This window comes from Colius striatus, chromosome Z, assembly GCF_028858725.1.
Source record: "Colius striatus isolate bColStr4 chromosome Z, bColStr4.1.hap1, whole genome shotgun sequence".
NCBI lineage: Eukaryota > Metazoa > Chordata > Aves > Coliiformes > Coliidae > Colius > Colius striatus.
Genome location: NC_084790.1, coordinates 6362833 through 6389578, shown reverse-complemented (window position 1 = coordinate 6389578; position 26746 = coordinate 6362833). Strand labels below are relative to the sequence as shown.

The 26746-nt window shown below is 47.6% G+C and overlaps 1 protein-coding gene across 1 annotated transcript; it reads right to left on the bottom strand.

Moving 5' to 3' along the window:
* Positions 1–3: 3 nt before the first annotated feature.
* On the bottom strand, positions 4–26746 carry FRMPD1 (FERM and PDZ domain containing 1). Its single transcript, XM_062017612.1, has 17 exons — positions 26716–26746; positions 26439–26543; positions 25573–25730; positions 23711–23813; positions 23296–23341; positions 19396–19503; positions 13985–14080; positions 10772–10897; positions 9591–9710; positions 9139–9275; positions 7810–7936; positions 6870–6965; positions 5638–5820; positions 5056–5203; positions 3737–4347; positions 3535–3670; positions 4–2336 (listed from the first exon to the last, which is right to left on the bottom strand). Exons 2-17 carry the CDS (start codon positions 26537–26539, stop codon positions 4–6), a joined length of 4629 nt encoding a protein of 1542 aa, XP_061873596.1. The 5' UTR covers positions 26540–26543; positions 26716–26746.

Here is a 26746-nt window from a genome sequence, read left to right as displayed (position 1 = left end):
CTGTCACAACAACGGAGGTACTCTGAATTGCTGCAGCAGACAAAACATGGCAGCTGTAAGGGCTGTGTGCTGGCGGGCAAGGAGCTTGGCACCCTGATCTGGGCAGCCTTGCCTGGAAAGCTGCTGGTGAACAGCCTGCACAAGCTGGTGGTAGGTGCCCACCACGTCTACAAGCGCAGCTCCGAGCTCCTGCTGCCTCTGTCTGCACAGCTGGCAGTGTGTTACCTGGAAGCAGGCCACTGCCAGCTGAACCAGGTGATCAAATGTCACCCTCAGTGCACCCTGCAGCTCTTTGAGGGGCTGCTCTGTTTTCAAGAGCTCCTGGCAACTAGACAGCAGCTCCCGGGAGGCTAAGCCAAGGGCATCCTTGCTCTCAGCACCTTGCTCTGCACATTGATCTTGCAGGTGGGTTGCTTGGTTTACAGAGAGCTTCCCTACAACCTCCTGAAGCTCTGTGGTGTAGGCTAAAAAGCAGGAGAAATCTGCAGGGCTCATTCGTGCTTGATCCTTCAACTGGCTGAGGGCTTGGACATGAGGGTCCCACCATGCCATATCCCTACCAGTGGAGACTGGGTACCTGCTGACAGGGGTCCCAGGCAGACTGCAGCTGCTGGGTGGTGGGGTGGTGAGAGGCCTCAGAAACGTGCTGCACATTGGGACGGTAGTTTCACCTTCCTCCTTGTCATCAGGCTTGTGGAAGCAGCCAATATAGAAAACCTGACAGCTGCACTTGTCTGTCCCAAGCTGTGATGGAGGTGTCTTCACTGCGGACAACTCCAAGGACCTGGTCATGATGGGATCAGAAGGCTTCTGCTCATCCTTGTGGTTAAAGCAGAGGAAAGAGTGCTTTGAAGCCTCAGACTCTCCTCCTGCTCTTTTCCCCAACAAGCCCAAGGGAATTGGACCCGAGGAGATGGAAAGCCCTGGAGATGGAGTCGGATTAGAGTCTTGACCCAACTCAGTAGCCTGTTCTTTGGAAAGGGGAGTCTGAACAGGCCATAGCTGTTTGTGAGCTACACTTCCTGCATCTTTTCTAGGCTCTCCTTCATCCAGCCCCTGGCTGCTTACCAACTCCTTCTCACAGGGTGGTCCAGCTGTGGAAGTTTGCATCTCTCCTCTGACACTAGCTCCCAGGCACCCACTGGTCTTCTGAGAGGCCAAGCACTCTAGTGTGTTATCTATCCTTTCCTGAGATGGGCTGGGTGATGTGAAGTCTGTCCTCACCCCAAATGAGAGCCAGGAGAGGCGAGTTACAACCCCTGAAGTGCTACTGCAGTCTGTTAAGAGCTGGGTGGCATCTGGAAACCCCACATGATTTTTATGGTGCACTTTCCGTAAGGCCTCATTGTTCACCACTTGTCTGCTTTTTGCCTGTGACAAGGCACTGTCACTGCTGCTTTCAGCACAGCTGTCATAATCAGCTTTTCTTTCTTCATAGGGAGCTGGGACAGACTCCTCACATACTGCCTGCCTCACAGCAGTGGGGAGCGGTTCCTGGTCCTGGGCCACCTCATGTGGAGAGTCCACACTGGGGCCATGAGCTGGTGGTAGCAGCGTGTGTTCCTTAGCAAGGCAGGTCACCTCTTGGCCCAGGAGTGGGGGTACATTGCCAGCCTTGTGCTGGGCTGCCATTGCCTCACTTCCCTCCTCCAGCATCACTAGGGCCAGCCCGTCTCCAGCGGACACACCGCTCTGCTCGCTTGGACACACAGCATTTGTCTTTAGGAAGCAACATTCCTGGTTAGCTCTGCTTTGTCCACCAGAAAGGGACACAGCTGTCTCCAGAGACAAGGAAGGTGCAGGTTCATTGTGTGCAGGCTGGAGGACACCATCCACATATATGGCAATGCCTGAACTTTCCTGCCTGTGCAGCTCACCCTGCAGGCGAACAGCTGAAATGGAAGAGACCACTGAGTCAGTCACTGATTTTGTTTCCATGGTGTCAGGCTCCATTTCCATCAGGTCTGAGGATGGTTTAGTGATAGCAGTGTCTGTCTGGGCCTGGGTGGTAGCAGGAAGTCCCAGCTCTGCATCATTCTTGATGATCTCTGAGGAGGGTGGAGTGGGGGGCTGAGCAAGAAGCGGTGGTGGGGGTGACCATGAGCAGCTCTGCAGAGAGTCTGGCAAAGCCAAGGGAAAAGTGACCTGCGAGGTGTAATTGGTTTTCAGGAAGGATCTCCTCTTCCTCAGGCTCTTGGCATATGTCAGCTCCTCCTTTCTGTTTTTTTCCCTTGTTGTCTGCCTTGTCATCAGGTTTTCCCCCAAGCTGTAACACCTTGTTTTCTTTAGGACACAGGAGGAGTTGTCTGTACCCTCTTGGGACACTATATTGTAGCCTGCTGGCAAGAAAACAACATGCAAGTCAGTAAACAGCTCCAGGGAGCAGAACATCCATGCATCTACGCAGTGGGGCAAAAAGCTCTTAACACAGGTCCTGCAATTGCAGAGATACATGTACCAAAAGAAACTCTCTCATGTTACGGTCAAGCACCTACCTCGGGATTGGCTATGTCAAGAAAAATAAAGAGTCTGGGGCTGTTGGCTACAAAGACTAAAGCCCAGGACTACTGATGAAGGGTGCTGGACAATCTCTCTCCTTGTTTACTACAGTCACTTGATCTGACTGTAGGCAGAGCTATAATTCTCCAGCTAAATTTGGTGGTGATAGCAGCAGCTACAAGCAGCACTGCCTGCAGCTGTAGATTTACTAACACTGAATAGAAACACCAGAAATTACCAGCCTGGATATTTAGAAGACAGAAATTCCCAAAGGTTACAATTTTGTACCTCAAAAATGCAAAAGGCAACATGTTCTAACTACACAAAACAAATTCTTAAGAAGTTCAGTTAATGTTGAAAGAGTTGATTCTTTCACAGATAAGAAAATTCTGAGGGAGCTGCTCACCCACAGGAGGCTTTGACCCAGTTTTGTAACATGCCCTGACAGGAAAATTATTTTTCATCTTAGGGGTGCATGGAACAGTAACATTTTACAGCTTTGAGCTCTCCTTGGCTTGAAGGAAGGCAGCAGAATGAAGGTAACACCTGACAGTGCGAATATTTGCCCTAAAGCTCCCTGTCAATGCAAGGACATGCATCTTTCCTGTGTTGTTTCTATGACTCATCACCCTTTTCACCACATAAGATTTGGCCTACACAGAGGGATGCACAGAACTTATTAATTCAGATTGTTTGCTTCAAGATCAGGCAGAGCCATACATCAGAAATCTGGGAACTTTCTAGAATGCCAAACTCATTTGAAAACTTGACATTTTTTTTCTGGCACACAATGCTTGGATATGATGGGAAATCTCCCTGCAATGTTGCAGCTCTGACCCATGTCTGCACACGCACTGTATTTCTGCTGGAGAGTAGCTTGTGAGGAATGGGTATTCCAAAGTCATTCAAAAACCTTGAGAAAACTGTGAAGAGTCTGTGATCCTTCCAGGAAGACTGACTGACTGACAGGGTAAACAGGCAACTCCCTAGCCCAGGAGGTAGAAGGAAAGTGATGTGCAGTGAGTAAGGACTTACCTGTCAGGGCATTTGGAGGACTGAACCTGTCTGCAGCATCATAGAACTCCTCCTCAGAGCTGGAGTCACCAAAGCCTGGGGGTGGCTCTAAAATGAGGTCACTCGCCTCTGCCATCTGCTCTGCTCCACACGGTGCCTCTTCCTGGGCAGTCCCATCTTTCCAAGGACTTCTTTGAGGGCTGTGACTGTTGTTCTTCTCCACACTTCCTGCAGGAGATATGTTGTAGCACAGGCTGTAATAGCCCATCTCATTTCCCTCAGACAGCTTGGCCTCCAGCATAGATGCACCAACGTCCTCCCCTCTCTGCTCAGAGGGACTGTCTTCACACCTAGACTCCTCTGCATGTGGTACTTGCAAGAAACAGAAGTAGTCTCTGGTTTCTGCCCTGGCAGAGCTTCCTGCAGCACAAACGGGAACAAAGCTCTTGTCTGAGCTGCTCATCTCCTGCACTGTTGGTGTGTAGAAGTGGAAGAACTCTGGCCTGGAGGAAGAGCAAGCCTCCAACTCATCTTCCTCCAATGCGTCCATAGAGTCACTGGAACCACTTGTTTTAAAACCTCGGCTCTCAGTGTTGGCTGAATCTGAAGCCTCGGATGTGCTGTCTGTTGCATTGTCACCCCCATCGCACTGGTCGCTCCCTCCAGCTTGAGGCCTTGGGCTGTCCTTCTCCAGGCCGTGGACCTCTCCCAGTTCCTCCTTGTTGCATGCAGGAAGGACACTGCTGCGTGTTACAGGAGTGTCCAAACCATGCTCTAAGGATGAATCCAGCTCCCAGGAGTCTTCAGAATCGCTGCACGTTCGAGATTCATACCCTGTGATTGAAACACATCTATCAGCCTGTCCCTTTGCAGTGACAAGGAGCAACAGCCAGACAAGGCTTATGAATTTGTCTGCACAGACTCAGATCCCGCAGACCTCTGCCCTCACTCCATCAGCAAACAAGGTAAAGATGCAATCTGACCAGCTGAGCCATAATCTGTCAGTGAAGGCTTGGTGCCTTCTGCCCAATTTGCCTCGTGTTACTGCAGAGCAGTACCAGAGGGAGCTGCAGAACAGCAGCCATCTAACCTGCAGCCTAAAGCTTTGGTCTACAGACTCTATGAGGCTGGAGTTACCCTGACAAGGGACAGGACAGCATGGCAAACGGATCCTCTCTCTCCTGGACGAGGGATGCCAGCAGAGGGCAAGTTGTTCAGGAGGCTGGTAAAAGAGCACAAATGCTCAGTGACAGGTTTGCCATTTCAATGACCGACACTCAGCCTCCACTTGGGAAGAGCTGACAATTACTGCTGCTTTTCCTCTGCGTGACATGTCTTGGGGTTGATGGAAACCTGGCAGTGCCTGCAACAAGACTGAAAGTCTCAATAATTCACAGATGCCACTGCACACCTCTGGGCCACTGTCCTAGCATGATGCTGTTCCCAGGAGGGAATAACACCTCTAATGCTGGACAATCCACCCACTTCTTTTCCCCATCCTTTGGGAAAAAACAAACCAAAAAGGATGTATTTTTTTTAAACCTTCCTCAGCTGACACACGGTGCAGTTGCTGCTTTTTCTCTCCCCAGGTAAATATCGAGGTATTTGCATTGACGAACAGTCTGTAATAGCCAACAATGAGGCAGACGAGATCTTTTGCACCGTTTGATTCCATCAGCAGAGTCAGCACCTTTGGGGGTTTTTTTTGGAGGGGGTGGGGGGTGTTAGAAAACATAAAAAAAATGTTAGAACAGACAAATACTGCTTGCACCACCATCTGCAGGAACATGCTGCACACTGAGATGACTTTTCCTCTCTCCCGCACCACCATCATTGCAGAGCACTCTGGTTTTGCATGAGGAGCAGAGACAGATCTTTTCTCACATTTCTGTTTCTCTGACATGTCTCACTGATGGAGGACAGCAGGAAGAAACAATTTTCTTAGCCATTTAATACTCTTCCTACAAGCTTTCCTTTCTCAGGCTTTACCAAGCCTTTTACACTGATGAGATACCATCAGCTAAATGTCAGATTTTGGAAAGAACAGATGGTGTGAATGACCGTCCCCTTTGTTCTCTGGCCCTGACACAGCCACACACTGGCCATCATGAAAGCATCACTTACCTTCAAATCCTGCAGATAGATTTTCACCATGCTCACTTTTTCAGACTCCTCTGTAAACTCCACCCTGCTGATGTTTGCAAACTCTGCCAGACTTGTTACGATGTTGAGCTTATTATTGATAATCTGGCTCACTCCATACTTGGCACCCACCAGCAAGGCAACATATGACTCTCTGTCCTGGAGCTGTAAAGGGAGAGGTTAAATCTGTAGCCAAAGTCTGAGGCAGGAACACATTCACCTGTGCTGGGTGTCCTGAGCCACCCAGCTTTCTGTGGCATCTTTTAGCACTCTACACCTGGGTGCAAAGGGAGCCCGTCATTGTTTACAGGCTGCCAGGTCACCGGCTCCCAGCCATTCTCTTCTTTGGCTTGGGGACTGCCAGTTTCCCTATACTATGAGAAGTGTCACTTGGAAGGCTGCACCAGACTCACAAGCTACAGGAAAGCATCTTTGGTTTTGGGAGAACTGTAAATACTGTGTTAGAATTTGACACTTCAAAAAATAATTAAAGCCAACCAGTAAGGATCTCCTTTGGTACAGACCTACCTATACTGCTCAGCTCTCTGTACTAAACAGCTTGTGGACCACAGTTCAGTGCAGATTCAAGTGGGGACACGCAAAATATACCCAAGAAATCTCTTGTTAAAGACCAGTGTTCTTATTTATTGCAAAGTTTAAGTGTGGCCAATATTCTTCAAGATATTTTGAAACATCTCCGATATCTTAATAACTTGACAATGTACAAAAGACAGAGCTTGTCTGAAGAGCTAAAGTTACACTTTCAACTAGAAAAAATACACATAATTATTGTGTAGGCTGGTATGTTATTAACTTCAATGGAACTGTGCTGAGTTGCCCTAGCTGAGTCTCATATTGATATTTATCATATTGTCCCATGACAGGGGAAAGTGATGTGACTGGAGCTGTCTGAAATAGCATCACCAGAGCTACTCTTCCATCTTCTACAAGAATGAAAGCAAAGACAGGGCAGGAGGCTCAGTAAGAGGTTTCTACTCTCACAACAACAATCAATTCAGAAAAATATTTTTTAAATTCTGTTTCAGATCAGGTTTGCTTCGGCTGGGACATGATTCAGTGAAGAAAAAGAGCTTGAAACTGCTTCTTGTGCCCTATGTAGTTATTGCCCAAGTGAAATGCTGTAAGAGATGCATACAGCAAGGCAGTAGGACAGCATGCCAAAACCCAAACACATAACGAAACATCACTCGTACCATCATGGTGGCATTAAAGATCCTCCCATTGTACATCTTCAGGTCTCCCAGTATTTGCAGGTAGCTCAGGCGTATCTGGACTGCTGTGAGCATATGCTTTGTTTTGAAAGAGAAGAAATACTGCTTAGAAAGATGCCAGACAAATAAGGTTTGAAAGGAAGCCTTGTAGGCTAGGAGATGCTCTCTTCATACAGGACTTAGTATTTGACTAATACATCTAGCTTGGTCTGGATAGCCAACAGATTGGTACAGAAGTATCCCACATTATCATAGAATCACAGAATGGTAGGGGTTGGAAGGGACTTTTAGAGATCATCTAGTCCAACCCTCCTGCAGAAGCAGGTCCAGCTAGATGACGTCACACAGGAATACGTCCAGGTCAGTTCTGAAGGCCTCAAGAGAAGGAGACTCCACACCCTCCCTGGGCAGCCTGTGCCAGTGCTCTGTCACCCTCCCAGTAAAATAGGTTTTTCTTATGTTTAAATGGAACTTTTTGTGTTCCAGCTTCTTTCCATTATCCCTTGTCCTGTCACTGGATACAATAGAAAAAAAAGTGCTGCTCAAACCTCCTGACAATCCAGCATTTAGTTATTTGTAAATATTAATGAGATCCCCTCCCAGCCTCCTCCAGACTAAACAGCCCCAGGTCCCACAGCCTTTCCTCACAAGGAAGAAGCTCAAATCCTAACATTACTGGGACAACTGTGGCACTGCCACATTGCCACCTGGCAACTCCACAAGCAAACTGCAGCAGAAGACGCTATGCAGGGAAATCAGGGCACATGTACAGAAAATGAGGTTACAAGAGGGAAAGATAGGAGGAGAAAAGAAACAGGTGATCCCATTGAGAGAAGACCTACAGCGGAAGGACATTGCACTTCTGCCCTGAGAGATGCTGCTGCTATTCTGGGAGGCACATGAACCAGGTGACACACACTACCTTCTGCCGAGGGTCCAGTAGCACCTGGTTCCGCTTCATGTGGTAGCTGATGGCCTTCTTGATATCCTTTCCTCTCATGTTTCGGAGCAAAGTTGGTGAGATGAAGTTTTCAATTCCCCAGTCCCTCCTGCCAGAAAGACAGGAGGGGAGCAAAGGGGGTCCCAGCTGTGCCACCTCCCAGCAGCACAGGAATGTGCACAGAGGCAGAGAAGGGCAAAGGCACTGTGCCAGTCTGGGATGCACAGAGCCTCAAGGTGCTGTGACATGTCCAGACAGCTCACACAGCTTGACTGCTTCACTCACATCCACTTCTATGTGCACCTGCTACTGTGTCAGGAGGTGGGGCTGGACTAACACATGCTTTCATGCAGAATGCCTGTTTGTGTCTAACTTGTTTTTACAGGAGCTTAGTCAGCGTAACAGTCCTAGTCTGTCCACCACCCAGAGGACAAAGATTCTGCCTTGACATTCAGGTTATGTTGGCTACAAGATCATCAGAATTTAACATCTCTGTTCCCTATACCCAAAAATGTGGGCCATCTGTTGTGCTGAAGTGTTTGTTCAGCTCAAACATGAAATATACAGGTACCAAGAATGCTGCAGATGTTTGTAATCACTTCTCACTCTCCACTAACTGTAAACTGTTAGGTATGTCTCATTGCATGCAAGTGGTGCTTGGAGGCTCTATGGTGCAGTTACCACACAAAAGTCTCTTGTTTAATGACTTGCCTCATCATAAGCCCTCAAAGCAGCGCTGTTCTTTAGGGGAACTGTGGTCCAACAGCACTGATATGCAGTACCTGACATGCAGTACACACCTGCTGCTTGTGAAAGCATTCTTCCCTATTGTTTTCCAGATCCCATTACTTCACAAGACCTATCACTTATAATGAAATCAGGTATTTCTGATACAATTCTAGTGGATTAAAAGATGTAATGTACTGTCAGTACTTTAAAGGCAAAGTTGACGATTATCCTCTCTCAGTTACTGCATGCAAATCTCAGCATACCAGCAGGAGCAATCTGAGTAATGATAACTGAGACATCAACAATTTCATTTAGCTACAGGTCAGAACTTCCCTCTGCTTAGGCAGTTGTTATACCACCCATATTATTTGAGCAGCTCAGCAGGTTAAAGACAGGGAGGCTCATGAAGCCACCTGGCCCTGGAATGACTGGCACAACCAAGAGACTGCAGCCTTTTCAGGTCAGAAGCAATCTTCTACCTAGAGCTGAACGTTGGGCAAACACAGAGCTGATGCCACTTCTAGCTGTGTCTCTCTTTTTCCAGGCTTAGCAATAACATAATACAGAAATTTGGGAACTTACTCAATGTATTTCAAGGATACTTTGTGTGGCTGAGCACAAGCGTAGATCCTCTCCTGTATGTGCAGAGCAGCCAGGCGCAATGCCACACTGCATTTCATTTCCACAGCAAATCTTTCTTGAAGCACATCACTGCAGCTCTAGAACAAACAGAGCTGAGTTAACATGATGATGGGAACTCAAGGAATCTGGATGAGACCTCTGATATCACTACTGTGCATCAAACAAGGGGAGCTACCCAGCTCATTTCAATCTCATTCTGTTAAAAAGCCAAGCATATAAGTTTTAAGAATTGAAGACAAGATTTAAGAATTGAAGGCAAATAGAGTCCAAATGCTCTGTTGTTAAGTGCTTTGCACTTCACATTCATATAACTGAACTGCCCTGAAGGATGCTTTGGTTTAAAGCAGAAATGACAACTATGTGAGAAAAGATCCTGAGTGCCTTGATTTCACCTGCAGGTAGAGATATTCGAAGGCAACTGGATCTTCCTGAAGGAGGTCTAAGGGATCCCTTGGGACAAAGCAAACTCTGAAGAGGCACCGGTAGTCATGAGATTCCCTTTTTTGGACCACCTGCAACAGACAAACAGCATTATGCCACAACTATTGCTGTAGTCCCTTCCCTAATCAATGCCTTGTAAGCTTCTGACTTGTATGAACTCATAGAAATTATTTAAAGCTACTGGCAAGTAAGATGGCTGCAGGCTAGTTGTTGTCCTTAGCAAATACAAGGAGACATTGCTAATGTTTTATCTTCAGATCTTCTTCTGGTTTTTGCGTCTCCCTGTGGTAGCTTAGAAGTCCTTTGACAGCAAAACTTCAGTAATACCCACTGATCTCAAACACTTGCAGTATAACAGGACAGAGGCTTCAAGGCCATATGATAATCACAAGAGGAAGGGACAAGCTTCTCTGCTTTTAAGACCTAAGACAGAGTCACAAGACAGCCTTAAACAGACACTTGGATCATCATCATAATGTCAATACAATGTTAAGCCCCCTGTGTTACACATTAGCATATTTTATTTTGGGCAAATCCCATACAGGCTCATCAACTGAAACAAATACATTCTCAAGCACATATGCTCAGTGGTTGGACACTGTTAGCTACAGAACCTCTCTGCAACACAGTGGATCATCAATCAACCAAGTCAAAAGCACTGAGATGAGACTCCCAAACAGGCACGTTGTCACAAATTAGATTAGTCCAGAATTACTAGCAGAGCAGCAGAATTACTAACAGAGCTAGCTGTATGTTTGCAAGATGTAAACTTCTGATTTAAAACTTAATCAAAGTGCTACCTGGCTTGCTTGCATCTCTACATGGGCAACTGTAAACAGCACCTATTTTAAGACCATCTCAAATAGCTCTCTGCAGACAGACCCACGGGTGGCACAGAGCATGCTCAAACCTGACTGCTTTACTTGGGCAATTACCAGCCCAAGGCATCACTCTATGGGCTCTCTGAACAGAGTGAGACACTCCTGAAACTGATGTTTCTCCAGAGACTAAGGTTCATGTAGTGTAACACATGCAACAGGCAGGGAGAAGAGGACAGCAGCTCTGCGGATGGGACCGAGCTCTCTCCCTCTTGTGACACCCAGCACAGGGGCATGCAAGGGGCTCTCCTCACCTGCTCAATGAGCTCCTCCTCGTGCAGAAGGTGGATCTTTGCCACGTTGTACTGCTCCTCCAGAGCAAGCGCAAAGTGTGCGATGCTCCGGAGGGAGAGCTTCTCCTTCAAGGTGAGAACAATGTCCTGGGAAAGGAAGGCACATAGATGGAAAACAGCATTTAGACACTATTGCCAAGCACTGTGAACACACCACATGAACGTGGACAACTCTGGCCTGCTGCTGGCAGCCATTTGGGACAGCACTGAAAGGGCAGTGGCCAGACACAAAACTCTCTGCAGCCAAGAACATGTTTGGTGTTGCAACAGAGCAGTAAACCAGTGCTTATGTGAGTACTGCCTTTCCCTCTTCACTGACAGCTTCCAAACACATTGACCTAGACAAACCACAGAGGTTTCAAGGTCAGAGACAGCTTGCAAGTTTATCAGAAGTGGTGGTATGAGAGATGAAAACCTCTGTGGGGCACAAGCTTGGCAGTTAGCTGCTGTGCTGTAACAGCTAGATGTCCAAGCAAGAAAAGAACATGCCAACCAGGCAGTCAGCAGTGGTCAGAGCCACCACTGCTGCCAGCCAGTTGGTAAGGAAGGGAGTCAAGGTCAGGAGGAGAAGGCATGGAAACTGCAGTTTGCTTTGCTAAGAATACAGCATGATGCAAACAAGGTGTAAACAAATCCATCTCCTAGAGTTGTATGCCCTGGGCTGCTTCATGCTGGCACTTTTGGCCCTGTAGGTTTTAGGTTTGCATGTGCTAAGCACTTTCAGTCTCCCTTGATCCAAAGGTTTGCTGTTAATCATTCCAGCTTTCTAGAGCTCTACAATGCTTTCGGTGAAACTACAAAGAACTGATAAAAAACACTTCTCTCCACCAATGAAGAAGAATTTGAGAGCAAAATTGGAAAGATCTTACCAAAGATCTTTAAAAGGACTGAAGCTGCTGTTTTATGGAGAATCCTGGTGGAATGCTAGAGTGTCGTTGAAATAAGCAGGTTTATTTTTGGCAAACGGAAAATATCACACAGGGCTTTACTAAGTACAAATTGAAAGGGAATTTCTTTGTCTCACTCAAGCCTCTTCAGGTAAGCACAAAAGCTTGACTCAACTCAGGCAAGGATCTCTCAAACAGCAGAGGAACTTTTGAAAACACCTAACTTAGTAATTTTACCCATTGGAGTGTTTTTGTGAGGATGCTGGTGAGGGCTGTGTTCAGCTCCAGATGGGGAAAATTTGTTCCAGGGCATAAGTGAGCAACTCAAGAAAAACATGAAGGGTTAACCTTTCTTTTAGAAATTAAACCCTTACAGGTGGGGATTCAAATCCCTCTTTACAACTCATCTCCCCTTTCCTTACTACCTTCTTGCTTTATTTCGTCATTTTACTTTTCTTTCCCCTGAAGGTCACAAGACTTGCAGAGACTTATTTGCACGAGATGAATTAGATTAATTAGAAAATAAACTCATTCTTTTTGATAAACACTTTCAGTGCACTATGAACAAAATTTCTTTGCTTTTCCCCTTGTCCTGGTTTCAGCAGGTGTAGAATTAATGTTCTTCCTAGTAGCTGTTACAGGACTAATGGCTCTAGAGAGCAGCACCTTGTATTTTGAAGAGAATGTTGATAACTTTGTAATGCCTCCAAGCACAAGTGATCCTAGGGAGGTGATACTGCTTTTCCATCTCAGAGGGTTAATCAGTTAATCACTACTCCCCTCTCCACAGGGAGACATTTTCACCAGTGCAGAAATGTGGCTGGAACAAGGACAGGCACTTTAAATAACAACTGGCACAATTGCATTTCCTCAGTTAACATGATATCCAAACCTGGACTCCACTATCCATTTGCTCTCCCTTTCAGGGATGCACATTGTCACTGCTATATTAAACAACCTCCTCTGTATTCTGCCATGTGGTTTCCAAGGAGAGCAATGTTTGTGCAGACAGCAGCTGATTTGTCAGTACCTCACTGTATTGGGTTTGTGTAGAGGGATATTTCAGCAGCAGGGAAGAGGCTGCAGTGGTCGTCTCTGCAAGAAATTGCTTGAAGCTTCCCTGTCTCCAAGTCAAACTCACTCCTGGCAAAGGCTGAGCTAATCAGGTGTCTGTATGTTAACTACATGAGAAGGGAAAATTCACAGCATAAGGAGGAAGTGGATGGGAGAATAGGGATAGGAGAGAAACAACGGTGCTGACATCAAGGTCAGTGAAGAAGCAGGGGAGGAGATGTCCTGGAGCAGAGATTCCTCCTCAGCCCATGAAGGTTGTCAGTGGAGCTGGGACTGGCCTGCAGCCTGTGGCACCCAAAGAAGGCTGTGACTGTCCTGGAAGCCTGTGCTGTTTCTGTTGGAACAGTCTGCTTCTCAAGAACTGCAGCCTGTGGAAAGGACCTATGCAGGAGCAGTTCTTGACTTGTACCCCATGGGAAAAACTCACGTTGTAGAAGCTGGTGGAGGACTGTCTCCTGTGGGAAAGACACCATGCTGGACAGGGGAAGAATGTGAGAAGCCTTCTCCTCCTTGAGGAGGAAGGAGCAGCAGAGACAGCATGTGACAGACTGACTAAAACCCTGACTTCCTGCCCCCCTACACCACTGGTGGGGAGGAGGCAGAGATATGGGGAGCAGAGCTGAGCCCAGGAAGAAGGTAGAGGTGGGGGGAAGATTGTTTTTAAGACCTGGTTCTATTCATTATCCTTCTCTGGTTTTGATTTGTGATGGATTGAATTGATTTTTTGTTATTCCCAAGTCAACTCTGTTTTGCCTGTGACCACAATTGCAGAGTGATCCCTCCTTGTCCTTAAACTGACCTGTAAGGTCCTTTGCCTTTGTTACTTTTTCTCTTCTCCATCCCACCTTGAGAGGGGCAAGTCTGAGAGTGGCTGTGTGGTCCTTTGTTGCTGTCTGGGCTTAAATCACAACACCCACCAATCCCTCTTCTTGCCTAACTTCAGTCACACTTTACAAAGCTGTAGTGGTCTCGTAGCCAAGCTCCTGTGAGTTCTGTGAAAATCACTTGCTGAGATGAAAACAGAGATGAACCACAGTAACATCTCCTCTGCAGGAGAGGCATAGAAAATCCAGCATTCTCAGCATCAGCCAGTAATCCAGTTCCAACTAGCTGTGCAATACAACCAAGAGGCTGCAAGTTCCACTGCATGCACCTCTGCTGCTGGATTGAATTCAGGTGGTGGGAACAGACACAGACAACTGAATATCATTACCTTCACAGTAGTGCTCCTCTCAAACCTGAAAGCCTTCGTCTGTCCATTTTCCAAGTATACCTTGAGAACATTGGGCATACATAGAAGAGAACTCCCCTGCAGAACAAAAGCAACAACATTAATCCTTGGATGCTAAGCCTCTGGGCACCAGGCTGCTCTGCCTGACACAGCACATCCCAGTATCAATGAAAATCTCTTTCCGCTTTTGCAATCCTCTTCTGTGGCATAAGCTTCATTCCCTGATTATATTTCTGGCACAGAGCAAGGGAAAGACAACATAACCAATTCCTTTACCATAAAACTCTAGCCAGTGCAACAGCTGCACATGCCCAGATATGCCCACGGTTCAGTTCCCACATGACACAGGAAGATCTGGCAGATAGTGAAAGCTGAGAGCCATCTTCCCTGCTCATTAGCAGAAAAGCAGCAACGTATGCCAGAAAAGACATCTTCCCATTACTGGGCACCAGGCAGCACTTCCCTGACACTGATGCTTTCCCATTGGCAGCAGGCATGACTTCAACTCAAGCACTACCCAAACCTTCTGTGCTACCATGAAAAGGCTGTAGGACTCACTCAGCTAAACATGCACTGGAATTTTTATTGTGCATTTGCCTAAGATTTGTGACTTTGGGGCTTCTCAAACAGGTGATGATGTCACCAGAGTTTCTTAACATAGACCTCAAATGCATTAGATAAGGGAATGACTCCCATTGCAAAAGCACCACCAGTGAGTGCTCTGAGAAGGGTCTGGAAACTTAGCCTCTGCCCTCTCAGGATGTCTAGAGCCTTCCCCTTTATTCCTTCAGTAGAGCTCATTCGCACTGTCCTTCTCGTTTTCAACTTTATTCATGTTCAGTGCTGAGAAAGTTTACTTCTCTACCCTTAGACTTCCCATTCAGGATATCCTTCTTACATAATTGGATAAGCACATTTCTCCAATCTTAAAGAGTTTATCTACTTGTCATGAAGGTCTCGAGGTTGAGAATAGCACTTCTAACACGATCTCTCCAATGTTTAATTTGCTGTGCAACACCTCATAATAGTCACAACCTGTATCGCTCTTAATAGAGCCCATTTACCCTGGAAGCACTACCAGAACAAACCCTTCTGAATGTCTGCCTGTTCTTCTCCTCTCTGTTTTGTGAGATTCAAGCTGCCTACAGTCAACACTGAGAAAAAAAGAGTGAACATTGTCACTATCACAGAATCTTAAGGGTTGGAAGGGACTTCAAGAGATAATCCAGTCCAATCCCTCTGCCAGAGCAGGACCACCTAGAGTAGGTCACACAGGAACTCGTTCATGTGGGTTTGAATCTCCAGAGACTTCACAACCCATCTGGGCAGCCCATTCCAGTGCTCCCTCACCTCATCAGGGAAGAAATTCTTCCTTGTATTTCTTTGGAACCTCTTGTGTTCCAGTTTATACCCCTTGCCCCTTGTCCTATCATTGGACATCACTGAGAACAGCCTGGTTCTATCCTCCTGACACCCACTCTTTACATATTTGTAAACATTAATGAGTTCACCCCTCCATCTCCTCTTCTCCAGGCTGAACAGCCCCAGCTCCCTTAGCTTTTCATTACAAGGGAGATGCTCCAGTGCCTTAATCATCTTCGTGGCCCTGTACTGAACTCTTTCCAGCAGCTCCCTGTCCTTCTTGAACAGAGGGACAGTTCCCTATTCCTGAGCCCAAGCTCTAATTTCTTCATGTGAAGCAGCACAAACACATCACATGTTTGTCAGGCTTTGGGTCCTCCATCAGTTTCAGAAAAGTGATGCTGGTTTACACCAACTACCCATTTTCTCTGGTAGCTTCTGCAGCTACCAGTCATCATATGAATGGGGCCTCGTAAAGTCAGCACACAGCTGACCATGAAACCATAGAATCAATCATAGAATGGTAGGAGTTGGAAGGAACTTGTAAAGATCATCTGGTAAACCCCCCTTGCTCAAGCAGGTCTGCTTAGAGCAGGTCACACAGGAACATGTCCAGGTGGGTTTGGAAACCTCCAGAGAAGGAGACTCCACACCCTCCCTCGGCAGCCTGTGCCAGGGCTCCCTCACTATTACAGTAAAGAAGTTTTCCCTTAAGTGGAACTTTTTGTATTCCAGCTTTTGTCTATTACCCCTTTTCCTACACTACAGAGAAAAATGTTGGCCCATCCCCTTGACATACACCTTTTAAACACTTTTTAGTATTAATAAGGTCTCCCCTCACCTCCTCTTATGAAGGCTAAACAGCCCCAGTTTCTCTCCTCATAAGGAAGATGCTCCAGTCCCCTGATCATCTTGGTGGCCCCGTGCTAGACTCTCTCCAGCAGTTCCCTGTCCCTCTTGAGCTGGGGAGCCCAGAACTGGACACAGGACTCCAGAGGAGGCCTCACCAGGGCAGAGTGGAGGGGGAGAAGAACCTCCCTTGACCTGCTGCCCACACTCTTCTTGATGCATCCCAGGCTGCCATTGGCCTTCTTGGCCACGAGGGCACATTGCTGGCTCATGGTTAGTTTATTGTTAACCAGCACTCCCGGGTCTCTCTCTGCAGAGCTGCTCTCCAGCAGGTCAATCTCCAGCCTGTCCTGGTGTTGCTTCTCCCAAGGTGCAAGACTCTGCACTTGTCCTTGTTGAACCTCATAAGGTTCAACAACAATATAGAAATTTATATACAAATTGAGTATCATCCCTCTGCTGGTCAGATCCAATCAGATACTCAGAATACGCAGGCTGCATTTCTCTCCTTTGTGCAGGCTCTAATAGACTACTATGAATTAATTCTGAAATCTTTTGCTGTGACTTAAGTAGCTGAACCCCCCCCTGTTTTGTCTGCTTCAAGGTTGATTTACTCCATGTTACAGCTAGGTCCACAGCTGCTAATAATACACTGATTGATGCTGACCTGAGGATCCTAAGGGACCCGTCTCTTGCATGTCATTCAGTTATAAGGAAATACATAATAAGCTCACAACAGAAAATGGACACCAAATAGCATTGAGGTTTATTAATAATTTATGTTCCCAAACTGGAGTTTCAGGTTTCAACTGCAGAAGGCAGCCTCTGGGTTCCTTCCAGTTGACACAAAGATCATTTAGCAACACTCCATTAAGATGACAAGAGTAGTACACTTACTGAAACAGAAGGCTTTGCAGCTTCTCAGGGCCATAATGCCCATTTTGGCTGCCTTAATACATCAGGCTGCTGAAAGGAGAGTGGTTCTAAAACACTTAAACGGAGTAGCTACTGTCTATGGTGAATAGTGCTTTTACAAAAAGAAGTCATAAACATGCAACCAACTTATTTACTCTTGCTTTGTGCTAATATTTTACTGCTCAAGAGGGTCCACACCCAACTGCTAGAAAGGGAAGCCAACACCAGCGGGACCTCAATGAATTTCTCTCACCTTTATTTTCTCATTAAATGAATGGCAAGCTATACACTGATTGTCTCTCTCCTCTGCGATTGCAAAGCTGTGATTAACTTAGCTCAGCAGAACATTGACAGAGGCTTTGCAGGAAGCGCAGAGTACAGCGTTTCCTTCCAAAGGTGCCTTCTTCAGACCTCTCAAAGACACCACCTTGCAATCAGTAAGTGAATGGCACAGAGCTGAGACCTTCATGCACTGCAACACCAGTACCCAACCTCTGGCTGCAACAGCTCCATGGAAGCTCCCAAGCAGATATCAGTGTGAACTTCCAGCTGTAAGAAAAAGCAGAAGCTGATGGCATTTTCAGGTCTGTCTGTATCTCACAACCAGCCTCTGTCATCTCGGTCTGGGACCACTTCCAGAACACATCCTCCTCTTCCCTATTACCCTGCCTTGTGAGCTCTGTGGCCTGTGTGTCACATCTCCCAATCACATGAGGGGTTCAGCATCTGGTTCCCATGTCAGGAAGGGTGATCCAGCTGCCACAATGCTCAGACAGGATCCCAGACAGACCTGTCATTAAGACCAGAGGGATATGAATACAGCCCTTGGTAGAACAGAGATGAGCCTTGCAGAAGCTTCAGCAAACATGGCAACAACTTGACAGGAAGGAAAGGATCCCAGAATCTAGAGAGATTTACTGACAAACATGTCAGGAGTCACACCTGACTCTCTCCTGCTCTGGAGAAGAGGCCAAAGAAGAAGAAGGTGTTTCAACATGCCTGGAGTCAGGCACGTGTGACAGAGCATTCACACTCTGCCTGTCTAGTAGGCTGGTGACATCCACGGCACCTCTAGCTGCACCTCTTCCCTGGTAGAGGGGGAGAAGAGGAAATACCTGCCATAGGGAAAGCTCTGTCTAAGCTGGGTCAGGAGAGGTCCCCACCACTTGTTGGGAAACAAGAGACAGCCTAGAAGAGAAGCAGATAAGGGCCTGGTGGCTGCTTCATTGTCATTTCAAAGGGAAAGAATGTACAAGATTTGGTCAGACCTGAACAACTGAACAGCACCAGTGAGTTCAGGACAGCCATGTGGTATTTTGACCACAGAATTTTTTCATTCCGAAAGGAAAAACAAAACAGAGTTAAAGGCTCCCTACTGACCCTGCTCCATTCCAACCACATTGAGCTTAGTAAGTTACACAGAGATAAAAAGGAAACATTTAAGAGCAGTTTGCACTTCAGGGAAGCTACAAGTGTTCTCACTGCTTGTCCTACTCTGCTATGGGCAGACTCATATTTACCCAGATGATTTGTTATCAGTGCTAGAAACCCTGTGATAAATTTGCAGCATTCTTCCAGTGAGTCATGATCTTGTTTTCCATACGAACAGATTGGCTCAGTGTACGGAGAATATATTATGGAGACAGCTGTGAATGCTCTGTGGAAACCCTCTGAAAGGATGTGAAACACAACAAGCTGTCACCGTAGCAACTAGAGAACATATGTCAAATTTAACAGCAAAACAAAGCCACTGGTACCAAACTCTCTGAACACAATACTACCTGAACTCTGCTGAAGAACTGAAAGAAATACCACAGTTTGGCAGCAAATAAAACCAGCATGGACAATAGGATTCACCTCTCACCTTTAGGGTTAGGATTTGTCACGCCCAGACCTCAGTCTAGGTTTACTACAGAGAGATCAGAAGCTCAAGAGATGACTATATGCCACAGCTGTACTACTGGTTTAAAGCTGACCTGGTGGTAAAAGGATAAAAGTAGTACATGCAGGCAATTTCCATTTGTCTAAGTAAGCAAGTCAAAGACAAAACCCTCTGGAGGTGCCGTCCTGGTCAGGTTCCCTCCTGGTCACCAGTGAGCCTGGTAATCCCATCACCAGTGGGATCAGATGTCTGGATGCACATCCAGGGCAGGCTACCAGTGAGGGTGCAGCTACCATGTAGGTCCTGGCCATGCTAGCCCAGCCCAGCATCTGTCTCCCAGCACGCAGTGCCCAGGGTGCCCAGGTGCAAGCCATGTCCCACTGACCTGTGTGTGTCCGTTCACCAGCACTTCCTCTGCGAACCGCACTTTCACGGGGTTTGTTTTCAGCCTTGCCCTCTTCTCTGCAGTAAGAAACGATGACTTAGGACCGCCCTGAAAAAATAACAGTACTCAGTTGGCAGCTCTGTTTGTTGCAATTACGGATGAGAGGCAGAGGCCCACAGTACAGGCAGGGGTGTGATCACAGCCCATGCTGAAGCTGCTCACATCACACTGCTTCTCAACAGGAACAGGTGTTGTTAGGAGAGTCAGTCTCCAGGCTTGCTACAGGCCTTTTTGACATATTTGGGCAGTTCCTGCCTTCTGAACCCAAACCCAGCTGTCCAACATGTGGACATATATGGCGGCTGTACACACACTTAACATCACTGCGGGCTAACCAGCTGCTGTGTTTAGGCACCTCAACTCCTGCAGTGAAGCCAGGATCCTGCAGAACAATTGTTAATCTACCAACAGCTGTCTTGTCATGGGGCTACACAGTACCATACACCAACATCTGCAGAGTGCCTTGCAGTGATAGACAAAACCCCGTCAGTGCATCACAAGAACACAGCCGTGTGTGCAGCACTTCCCAGTGCAGCTGGAGTTTCTAGAGCATACTCTCATATTGAAAATGTTTAAGAAAACGACCCAAGGCTAAAAAGCCAACTTGACTTCATTGCACTGTTAACACAGAACCATGCTTTCATCAAGACAGATGCCTACCAAGCTTATAAAACACCACATGAGCCTAGGAACCACTGACTTGTGCTCATATGTCCTGGCCTTGGAAAGCACGGTATTCCCGAAGAATGGAGGCAATCACAGAATCACAGAATCTCAAGAATTGGAAAGGAACTTGAGAGGTCATCCAGTCCAACCCCCCTGCCAGAGCTGGACCACCTAGAGTAGGTCACACAGGAACCCATTCAGGTGGGTTTTGAATGTCTCCAGAGAAGGAGACTCCACAGCCCCTGCCAGTGCTCCCTCACCTCAACAGGGTAGAATTTTTTCCTTATGTTTCTTTGGAACCTTTTATGTTCAATATGCTATAATCTCAACCAATAATTTTGAATGTATTTGGCTTTTTTTCATGGAATTGAAAATATCCCTCAGTAACCTCCTAGACGATTTAAAGTAGAGCAATTCCTACACTCCTGCCAGAGGTGCAGGTGCCTCCCATCCTGCCACCGCCCCATCTTGCCCCGAAGCCACTTGACAAGGATGGAGGAAAGCAGGCAGGTAGAACTCTGTGCCCAGCCAGCAAACCCTTCCAAAGTCTGTGTCATGGTTTAGCAAGGAGCAGCTTTTGCTTGGTAACAGGGGGAGCGGGTTGCAGTGAAGACCCGGTAAAGAGTTTTTGGCCTCTCCCCCAGCTCCTGGGTTCACACCCACCTCCGGCCCAGCTGGGCCAATCTGGCGCCTCTGCCAGCACTATTTAGAGACAGGAATTTGAAGTGCTGGCAGGAGGTGTAAGAGTGATACAAGATGGAGGCAACCACGCAGAACCCACAGTCAGAGAAGGAGGAAGGAAGGAGGAGCACCAGACCAGAGACCCCTCTGCAAGCCATGATGAGAATGCAGCTGAACCCCTGCAACCCATGCAGGGCCATGGCAGGACTGAGAGCCACCAGCAGCTCCATGTGAGAGACTGTGTGGGGAGGTGGCCATGGCACAGGCCGTGCTGGAGAGCCTGCGGGCCCAGAGCAGCCCCACACGTGAGGCAGAGAGGAGCTGCAACTTTTGGGATAAATGCGTGTCAGAGCAGCCTGTGCAAGGCTGCCGTGTGTGTGAGGTACCCCATGGACTTGCAGGGAGGACTGGTGTGGAGCCAACCTGCCCTGAGACAAATGGCAGAAGCTATCAGGAATAGACTGACTGAAGCCCTCACTCCATGCCCCCTTGGGCCGTTCAGGGGGGAATGAGGTAAAAACACCAGGATCAGGACTCTGAGCCTGGGAAGAGGGGAGGGGTGGGGAGAAGACGGCCTTAAAGGGCTGGTCGGACTCTTCATTGTTGCACCACTCTGTGTTGTTTTATGTTTGTTATGTTTTGGGGTTTATGGTTATGCTTTAGTCAGTGTTGCATTAAATTATTTTCTGTTTCCTTCCCCAAACCCAGTAGCCTGGTCTGTTTTGTCCTGAACCTTAAGCACCAATTAAGCTTAGACAGTCTTCAGGTCTTTGGTACTTGTGGTCTTTTGTTCCCTGATGGGCCTAAACCAAGACAGGCTGCCAGGCTGTACTGAGCATCAGCCACACAGCTGCCCTGGGGAGGACCAAAGCCTTGCACATTCCTGTTAGGGTGGTCAGAGCAGCCCTGGCAGAGGATCTGGTATCCATTGATGGGAGGTGTCACGTCTCAGCTCTAAGCCCAGCTGCCTTCAGAGTGGGGAAAGAGCCAAACCCAAACCCAAGATCAGCTTTGGCTGTATTTGGAGATGTCCTTAAAGTGACCTGCAAAGGAAAACACAAAAACGGGTTTGTGCCCCATTTGCTTCTCAACAATGCATGAAGGCCTGTGAAACGTGTTCCAAATCCCATGAAGGGTTTTCCACATTATAGAATCACAGAATCACAGAATCATAGAATCAATCATAGAATCATAGAAGGGTAGGAGTTCAAAGGGACCTTTAGACATCCTCCCTCTCTGAAAAGCCATTGCATTTTCCACCTTTTGACAGGCACTCAGGTCTTGCATAACCATCTCATTTTTTTCTTTGATCTCCAGAGCCAGATCAAGGACTGGCAAAACTGACAGCCAAAACACTGGGCAAGAGAGATCTGATTAACCAAGGGGGGAAGCCACTGTTCAGTGGATATGCTACAGTTTTTCCAGTTAATTTAGCTTTGTGCACATCCATTGAATGCCAGCACTTGGGAAACTTTAGGTAGAAAGAATATATTTACAGGATTTTCTCTTTAATGTATCTTTACTGAATAGCCAAGAAACCTCAGGACCCTAAGTCTGAGAGCTCCAGTAACTCTTCTGAAGGACTCACCACTCTTGCTTCTAAGAATAAACAAAAATGTAAAAAACTCCAAACAAACAAAATACAATCCCAAAATACTTTCCAGGGCAGGGAGGAAATTCCCCTTCAGCCCACTTTCATACATCACAAGAAGTCAAAAAGCACACAAACCCAGCTTTGTCTTTGCTTTGCAGCTCAGCTTTTACACGTATTGAAATCCATGTGGATAAACGTATCATGTCAGCAGGGCATGCCTTCTGGGGAATTTTCTGCTACAGGAACAAGCAACTAGCAATGAAGTTTTAGTACAAAACTTTGCTTCTGTTTCCAAAGTACAATCCACACCCAGGTCCTAGCCCTTCACCAGACAGAGCCTGGAGAAAAACAGAGAATTTGTTCTAGCACTCAGAAAGGAAAACCTCAAGAAGCACCTAGGATAGATGATGGCTCTGCAGCCTCAGAACCTGCCTTTCACATTCGGGGGTCCTCATGGCCCAGACAACCTTGGCACGTGCGGAGCACTCCAGGCTGTTCTTGGTGGACTGTTCACAGCTTGCTGAGAAGATCTGCTTACATCCCAGTTATTGTGGCCTCCTGGCCCCTGCAGAGCCTGCTGGGCCCTCAGAGCTTCTGATGGAGCCTCCAGCTCCAGGGACCATGGGCTCAAGCTGTTCAGCAAGCCTCTCCATGTGGCAGGCTCTGCAAGTTGCCCTGGCCCTGCACCCAGTGCAGCTGTGAGGAGTTACCAGTGGCTCTCCCCAAAACCTCCTCAAAGGATGTGCATGAAAGCAGCGGACCCGTGCAGCTCCCTCATGGCTTTGGTTGGGCCTTTGTGTCCTGCTTGCCAGCCAAGATGCCCCACCTTCCCTGCAGGCCACACTGCTGGCCATGGCCACCTAGGGCAGTGCTGAGAATGCTGAAGAAAGTCCATTTACCGACGTGCAGCGCAGGATGGTTAGGAGAAGCTCATCACCGGCCTCCCTGTAACAGAAACATGCAGTCAGCCAGGATCAGTAGCTATCTGTACCTACCTTCCCAGTGCTGCAGCAGACACAGCGAGGCCTTTGTCCCCCCCACCCCCACTCAGGCACAGCACAGCCCACCAAGAACCACCGCAGTAGAGGAAAGCAGTGGAATCCCACTCTCCTGGGCAGAGTGCCCTTCAGCCACAGGATGGACTTGTCCCTGTGAGCAGCCCCTGCCGAGCGCAGCGCTTTGGGAAGCAGCAAAGTCCTCCTGGGGGAAGCCAGCCCTACACAACCATGCATCTTTGCAACCTTTGGTGAGACCCAGTGCCCACACCTCTCAGCCCTCTGCCACCTCGTCCCCGTGGGCCACACGGTACCACACCTGATGATGTTAGCAGCTGCTTCGACAGACACATCATCCACTGCGGTAGAGTTTATCAGGAGGAGCTGGTCACCTGGCTGCAGCTTCCCTTCGGCAGTGCTCCCTGTGGGCGACCACCACACAGTTACGGCAGAGCCACGTCAGCAGACCTCCTCCCTGCAGGGACACTCACTGCAAGCTCTCCTTCCCACTCAGCACTCACTTGGCTCAGCAACTGCCCCTGGATGGCAGAATAAAGTGTCCAATGGACATTGAGGCCACGTGAAAGCTGATGTGTCACTGCCTGTGCCCCTACTTCTTAGCCTGGGCTGTCTGCTGCCTCACAAGCTGCTCCTGTACCACAGGAAATCACTCTTGTCTTTTCCTCTGTCACAGTCCACCACAAAGTCCTCAGAAACCAGCCTCCTGGGGTACAGCAGGAAGGCTCACAAGCTCTCAGGAAAACACAGGAGGACTGGAATCTGGCAGCAATGCCTTTGCCCTTCACATCCCTGCAAGCCCTGGTCCCACAGAGGCCTCTGGGGGCCTGGGCAGCTGCTGCAGCACAGTGCTCCCTCTCTGTGAGGTCTGCACCCTGGCCTGATCCTGCAGGTTACATCCCATCATCTGACAGTGTATGGTGCACAGGACAGGGCTGGGCATTCTCAGCATGCTGCCATTCAGACCAAGGTGCTGCAGCAGTCCCTGTTAGATGTGGGCTGTATTTCCAACGTGGTGACTCCCCTCTGCAACATGAGAGAGCATGGAAGAGGTCTCCTTAACCACACTGTCTTCTGGGAGCACCCACAACAACAGAAAAAGATAATTCCTGAGTTTTGCTTTCCAGAGTAGCATCTGCAGGATCCAAGGGGCTAAGGACCAGGTGGACCTCTGGTCTGAGAAGGAGAAGCATTCATGCAGCCCCCAGCCCCACCATGGCAATCTTGCCACATGAGGCATACTCATAACTCCTTGCCTAGTTCTTAGATCCAAGACTCTTATTTAGACACGTTTAACATGGTAAAGGGCATAAAGAGAAAACTTCACTACAAAAGCACTATGAAAGGTCAGACACCACACTGTAGTGCCTTTATGCAAGTATGAGGCTCTTGGAGAGGCCATTCTCCCAGGCAGATGCGGGATGCCACAGCCCATGTGGGTGGCCAGAGGCAGAGCCCAGGCCAGCCCTGCAGCCGTTTCCCCCACAGCACCTCCCTGCCCAGCTCGGGCATAGTCTTCCTCTGGCTGTCACACTCAGACCAACAAATAAAAAGCAAGAATTTTTGTGTACCCATTAAAAAAAACAAAGTGTACACCAAAGCCAGATTCACTGATTTTGGCTCAAAAGCCTCAAGACACCTTAGAAGCAGAGCTACTTCCCTCCCTTTTGTAGCTGGAACAGTTGATCCATTTGACTCAAGCAGAAATATACCTGGGCTGCCTGTAACTAGCAGTGATCCTCTCCATCTCACAGGGCTAGAAGCTCAGAGAGCATTTTTAACATCACATCACTGGAGCCACTGCAGAATTAAGATTATATTAAATTTTTCCTTTGTATTTCAGATAAAACATCAGAAATAACTTTTATTTGAAGGAGCTTTTTCTGTCATTGAAGGTGAGCTGTGTCTGAGTGCAGGCAAAGGATTAGTAGTGAAGCTGACACTGGCTTAGATTTCTTCTATGCTATCACAATCAGGTAGATGTTCAAGCTCTCTGCACACCACAGGCACACAGGCTTTTGTCCTGATTATTCAAGGATCGTGTGGAAACCAGAGGTACCTGAGAAACTCATAAATACCTGTCAGTAGTTTATTACTAAGGCCATCTGTGACAGTTCAGGCTTCTCACATTTGTGATTATAGGGAGAAGGAAACGATGCTTACCTGCTGTAACAGATGCAATCGTAAGAGGAAGGTTTGGACAAATCTCAAAGCCGTAGTGATTGAGGACCAAATCTTTGTATACTGTGACATTAAGTTTGACACGGCTGGCAAGCTGGCCACTGCTGTCACTGGTGCTGTCTGTCACAGATACTCTGCCCCTGTGAGACATGAAGCTGGTAATTAAGATAGAGTCAGAAGATCCTTCACTGAAGGAGCATTCACAGCAATATTCACATTTCTCTGGGTACCCACAGGTGGGTCTGCACTGTGCAGGACACCAGTGATCCCCCAGGCCCCATGGAAAACTGAAGACATAGACCAGTGGTACCAGCTGTTTGTAACCACATTGTTTCAGCCACCCTAGACCAGTAATCACACAGAGAGTGTGCCTTGCAACAAGCCCTGACCTCTGTAGTTCACAGAAATACCTATACCCAGCAAGGCAGTGAGAGAAGTTACAGCTCTCAGCATCTATGAGAACTTAATTTTGATTCACAGACTGTTGGAAAGGAAATCAGCTGTAGGCCAGGATCTCTTGTAAATGGAACCCAGCCTTGCCCAAAAAAACACAGTTCCAATGTCAAGACACAAAGAGGTACAACCCTACCTGCAAGAAAAGCACGTCACATTGAGCAGTATTGTATTTCTGCAGATGTGGCTCACAAAACCAGGATGGATGGAAGCAGGAACATCCATCCCTACAAACCGAGGGGGAAGCTTAAAAAACACCCAGGGACGTGCATATTTCCCAAAAACAAATTAAACAGTAAGACCTGCAGCCTGTGACTGCTCCTGTTTGTTTGGAACAAGGTTGTGCTGTCTGTGATCAAAAGTGATCACCAGAATTTCACAAAAAACATGCTTACCTGGGTGCACCATCCCGAGAGCGATTAAGCCATTTTGCTACCATTTGCTCTATTCTACATGCTTTGCGTGTCTGGATGAAGGTAGTCTCCAAATCTTCCATTTACCTGAATGTCACAAAAACCACAGGGAAACAGAATGATAAAAGATTGAGGAAATCTTCAAGACATTGTTCAGTTACCAACACCAATTCACAAGTCGTTTGTAATACAGAGATCCACTGGCACTTTGGGAAGACCATATGCTTTAACAGAGGATGTTAACACCTCTAACACTTACTATGATTACTCCTGCCGACCTCATCTCCCCA